Below are 5366 nucleotides of genomic sequence, written 5' to 3' on the forward strand. Positions count from 1 at the left end.
TATATACAATACTTGTATTTTTGACACCAAGACCTATAATGCAGTTTCAATATAGTGTTTTTTGTTAAATTAAAAAATAATATTCGTTCTGACCTGCCTTTTTTTTCTAATTTAATTTCTTAATATTTTAAAGTAACAAACCATTTTTATTTCAAAAAATGATTTGATTAACCAGGAGATGAATTTTTTCTGATACTTATCAGACCTTGTATATATGTATTTTGTAATATTGTTGCAATTAAAAATCAGTTGATCGAACCACAGATGGTATGTGTTCTAACAGGGCGAACGAAAGCCGTGCATAATTTAAATGTCTAGACCTCATCCCGCTGCCCGACACGCCCCCTTTTCTGACCACAGGGCGTGGAATGGCATGGAAACCTGGAAAAGGGCACAAGAAAATGCAAAAAGAAAGAAGAAAAGAAGCAAAATTTCTCTTAAAGCGACGTGTTTATACTCTTGCTGTTATGAAAAGAAGTTGATTGGATAATGTGAGTTTCAGAAAATCTTAAACATGTTGTAATATTTTGTATTTAAAATTTCAAAGCTTGAAATACAAAAATATTTAAAACAAAGGCAATTAAACATTGTTTGGCAAGAAAGTAAAGAATAGTCCAATCTTATGTTAAGTGAATTAGCCATATAAAATAAAAAATAATAAAAAACAAGGATACTGTTTGCTTCAATGTGGTAGAACATTTTTCGAAGAGTAACATTAAAGGGTTTGAAATGTTTTCTCCATTGCGTTACAAGCCCCCGACTAAAATTGAAATACTCCTTGCATTTACCCTTCATAAAGAGAAAATACCTCAAGCATCCGGCCTGCCACTGTCAATAATTAAGTGCGAACCTTGATATAAACTTTACGCCAACGCCGCTGACGGTCGGCGCTTCTTCTGTCTCTTTCACTGTCGCTGCACCGAGAGAAATTCAGTGAATAATAATGAAAATTTTCGGAAATCTATTTATATATTTTTGTTTGGGAGAAGCTGCCATTAAATGTATTTTAAAGCTAAAACCAAATGTACTTGCTTAATTTTACTATATAACATAAATATCATTATCATTTTATCGTTACGAAAAGTTTTGGTTGAAAAACATATTGGACCACAGTTACATCTTCCTGTAGTTTTACGTTAGAAACCAAAGATATCATTTTTCTTTCAGTGCAATACTGATTCGTCCTTTTCTTTCGGTCTGTCTGCGTTTATCCTTTCGCAGGCTCTTCTCGCTTTGCGTTCGCTTCGTTTTGATTAAATTAAAAAGTTACCACAGTCTCAGTCGCCACCGAACACAAGCAAACAAACAGACAAACACGCATTCGAATGCAGGCAAACAAATAAGTGCGGAGAATTCCTTGCGCCCCTCTCTCTCTCGCCTCTCCTCCCTCTCGCTCGCTCTTCCTGTTGCTGCCACGTCCTCTAATTGTGTCTTCAGCCGTCAATTGCGGCCGTCTCTTTCTTCCGGCCAAAAACAATGCAGCTTTGGATGAGCTAATAGATTTATCACGAATCGTTTCACAGTCCGTTACCGTTATTGTTCTAGGCCACAGTTTGCGCTATTGTCTTTCAGGTGTCTTCTCTCGTTGCCTCTCTTCCCTTTGAATTCTTCTGGGCCCTTTGGCATGTAGATTTAGTAGTTGGCATTAGAAGAAGAGTTTCAATGGTCTGTGTATTTCTGGTTTTCAAGCAATGGTATTGAAATATTTCCTTTTCTAAGCTGTCAATTCTTCTCAAAACACTTTATTGCCCCAAAGTATGCAATCAAGTAAAACAATTATGGTTCTAGCGAGGTCAAGCTATTGAGTTAATTTCAAGATTAGTGCATAGTTGCTTGCCAGTACAAATCGCTGAATCTCCGCGATAGTTGGCGATAAGATTGGTTTCTGTGTTAGCCTCAAAATAAATCGAATTTTGCGATAAGATATTACAGGCTTAACCGTTAAGTAAAGTAAATTATAAATTAGTATAATAACAAAAATGTGAAGGCTATAAGTTTTTAATTTTCTGAAATACCCCTGTTTATAATAGAATATTCTGATTGATATGACCAGCACATTCGGGAAAATGATTGTTTTCCCAAGATCTTCGTTAACATATCGGTAAGTACGTTTAGTGGGGTGCTATAAATCAATTGATATGCCCGTATATATAAGGAGGTGCACCTGCTCGGGCTTTGCCATTTCGAAAATGAGAACCGCTCAAGTGGCTGCCCTTGGAACTCTGCTCGCCGGCTGTTTGCTCCTGCTGGTGCTGCCCGTACAGTCGGCACCCGGTACACTCGAAGGCCGTGTGGTGGGCGGAGAGGATGCGGCCAAGGCGCAGTTTCCCCACCAGATCTCCCTGAGAAATGCCGGTTCCCATACTTGTGGCGGTTCCATTCTGTCCAAGAACTACATACTAACCGCCGCCCACTGTGTGATCAACGCGGATGCGGATAGATTGACCATTCGAGCGGGTTCCAATGATCGTCTGAGCGGAGGAGTGCTCGCCCAGGTGGCCGAGGTGATCATCCACGAGGGCTACGGCAACTTCCTCAACGATGTGGCCCTGCTGCGCCTGGAGAGCCCTCTGATCTTCTCCAGCAGCATTCAGCCCATCGATCTGCCCAGCGTGGACACGCCCGCGGATGTGGACGTCATCATTTCCGGCTGGGGAAGGATCAAGCATCAGGGCGACGTGCCCCGCTATCTGAAGTACAACACCTTGCAGTCCATCTCCTTGGACAGGTGCGACGAGCTGATTGGCTGGGGAGTCCAGAGTGAACTGTGCCTCATCCACGAGGCCGACAACGGCGCTTGCAATGGGGATTCTGGCGGTCCGGCCATCTACAACAACCAGGTGGTGGGCGTGGCCGGGTTCGTCTGGTCCGCCTGTGGAACCAGCTATCCGGATGGATACGCACGGGTCCACTTCCACAACGAATGGATCAGGAATAACTCGGATGTGAAATGATTCCGATTTTACAGACTGCATTTTCGATAATTAAATAAAATGTTGGTCGATTATTAGAACTTGACTATCGATAAGTTTTTTATTTGTTGTATTTAAGTGTCATTGTTAATGGTTACTTTTGGAGTGTTTCTTTTAAAGACGTTTAAATTTTTGTATAGAAACATTGAACGTATAGAAAATATTGAGAAGAGATTTTTTTCGTAATGGAACCATTGGTTATGTGCCAGCTCAAAATTGGTTAAAAGAAACTATTCCAACTACTTTTTATACCCGTTACTCGTAGAGTAAAAGGGTATACTAGATTCGTCGGAAAGTATGTAACAGGCAGAAGGAAGCGTTTCCGACCCCATAAAGTATATATATTCTTGATCAGGATCACTAGCCGAGTCGATCTAGCCATGTCCGTCTGACCGTCTGTCCGTCTGTCTGTCCGTCCGGATGAACGCTGAGATCTCGGAAACTATGAGAGCTAGGCTATTGAGATTTGGCGTGCAGATTCCTGAGCTTCTTACGCAGCGCAAGTTTGTTTCAGTAGACTGCCACGCCCACTCTAACGCCCACAAACCGCCCAAAACTGTAACTCCTACAGTTTTGATGCTAGATTTTTAATTTTAACTGAAATGTATTGTTCTCATCAATACCTATCGATTGACCTAAAAAAAGTTTGCCACGCCCACTTAAACGCCCACAAACCGCGAAAACCTGTGACGCCCACAATTTGCATGCTAGATAAAAAATTTTAACTGAAATGTATTGGTGTCGTCAATACCTATCGATTGATCCAAAAATAATTTTGCCACGCCCACTCTAACGCCCATAACGCTTAAATCTGTCTACCGCCGGTAGGTGGCGCATTTTAATTTCGCTTTGCTGCTTGCATATCTCCATTTCCCTTTGAGTAACGGGTATCTGATAGTCGAGGTACTCGACTATAGCGTTCTTCCTTGTTTTAACTTCTATGGTCCTAGGAATGATTTTTGTATTGCCTATAAGCTCTATAAAAAGTCGACTAGAATGCCGAATTCATTATTGTTATTATTGAGCTTTAAATACACTTGAACTTATAAAGTTAACAGTGATTTTTCGCAATCAAGGCTGTTGGCTAAGTTACCTCTAATTAGCCTATTGCAGAATTAAATGTTAAAACCATTTTAATGGCAGGCCATTAACCGCACCTGCAGTTTCCCACCTTGCAAGTTATATAAAATATGTATTATTCTGCGCATATCAAATCGATGAAAGTGATTTTCAGAACTGCCATATGGAAATGTCTGAGAAAACTGAGGCGGAATAACTAATCAAGATTAGCCGACAAGCCATAAAACAATTAGCAATGACATAATTCCCAATCGCCGCGACTCTTCGATTAGATTATGCATTTGCCTCGCTATAAAGAGGAACCCATATATATAGTAAATCTCTTTGGGTGATGGGTGATAAGATACGGATAAGATAGTGCGTGTTGCAAATCAGGAGGCATAGTCCCCGGCTGTCTATATAAGGAGGTTGGGCCACTTGGGTCTTGTCCATTTTAGAAAAATGACGAACCCCAACGTGGCGCTTCTGCTCGGCAGCTGTTTGCTGTACCTAGTGCTCACCGTACAGTCGGCACCCGGTAAGCTCAACGGCCGCGTGGTAGGCGGAGAGGATGCGGCCAAGGCGCAGTTTCCCCACCAGGTGTCCCTGCGATACGCCGGCTCTCACAGTTGCGGCGGCTCGATCCTGACCAGAAACTTCATCCTGACCGCCGCCCATTGTGTGTCCGATGAGGATGAGAATCACGTGATTACGCCCGTTGCCGCGGATCGTTTCACCATTCGGGCGGGTTCCAACGATCGCTTCAGCGGCGGAGTGCTGCACCAGGTGGCCGAGGTGATCATCCACGAGGGCTACGGCAACTTCCTCAACGATGTGGCCCTGCTGCGCCTGGAGAGCCCTCTGATCTTCTCCAGCAGCATTCAGCCCATCGATCTTCCCAGCGTGGACACGCCCGCGGATGTGGACGTCATCATTTCCGGCTGGGGAAGGATCAAGCATCAGGGTGATCTGCCCCGCTATCTGCAGTACAACACCTTGAAGTCCATATCCACGGAGGAGTGCGAGGAGCTCATCGAGTTCGGATTCGAGGGCGAGCTGTGCCTGCTCCATGTGGTGGACAACGGCGCCTGCAATGGGGACTCCGGCGGTCCGGCCGTCTACAACAACCAGCTGGTGGGCGTGGCCGGATTCGTGGTGGACGGCTGTGGCTCCACCTATCCGGACGGATATGCCCGGGTATTCTACTTCAAGGAGTGGATCAAAAACCACTCGGATGTCTGAGGAACTTACAAAAAATAAGAATAAATATAGAACCTCTAAAACAATTTCTTTTTTTTTATTAATAAAAAATATTTAGACGAAAACCTCAACACA

At 43.3% G+C, this 5366-nt stretch overlaps 2 protein-coding genes across 2 annotated transcripts; both read left to right on the top strand.

Moving 5' to 3' along the window:
- Nucleotides 1-2030: 2030 nt before the first annotated feature.
- On the top strand, nucleotides 2031-3018 carry LOC108015053 (serine protease SP24D). The gene is made up of 2 exons (XM_017081292.4): nucleotides 2031-2101; nucleotides 2156-3018. The coding sequence occupies exons 1-2, from the start codon at nucleotides 2046-2048 to the stop codon at nucleotides 2952-2954; spliced, it is 855 nt and encodes a 284-aa protein (XP_016936781.3). The 5' UTR covers nucleotides 2031-2045; the 3' UTR covers nucleotides 2955-3018.
- Nucleotides 3019-4467: 1449 nt separating this feature from the next.
- LOC108015052 (serine protease SP24D-like) lies at nucleotides 4468-5317 on the top strand. Its single transcript, XM_017081291.4, has one exon. It carries the CDS (start codon nucleotides 4494-4496, stop codon nucleotides 5271-5273), a length of 780 nt encoding a protein of 259 aa, XP_016936780.3. The 5' UTR covers nucleotides 4468-4493; the 3' UTR covers nucleotides 5274-5317.
- The last annotated feature ends 49 nt before the right edge of the window (nucleotides 5318-5366 follow it).

Source organism: Drosophila suzukii, chromosome X (assembly GCF_043229965.1).
Source record: "Drosophila suzukii chromosome X, CBGP_Dsuzu_IsoJpt1.0, whole genome shotgun sequence".
NCBI lineage: Eukaryota > Metazoa > Arthropoda > Insecta > Diptera > Drosophilidae > Drosophila > Drosophila suzukii.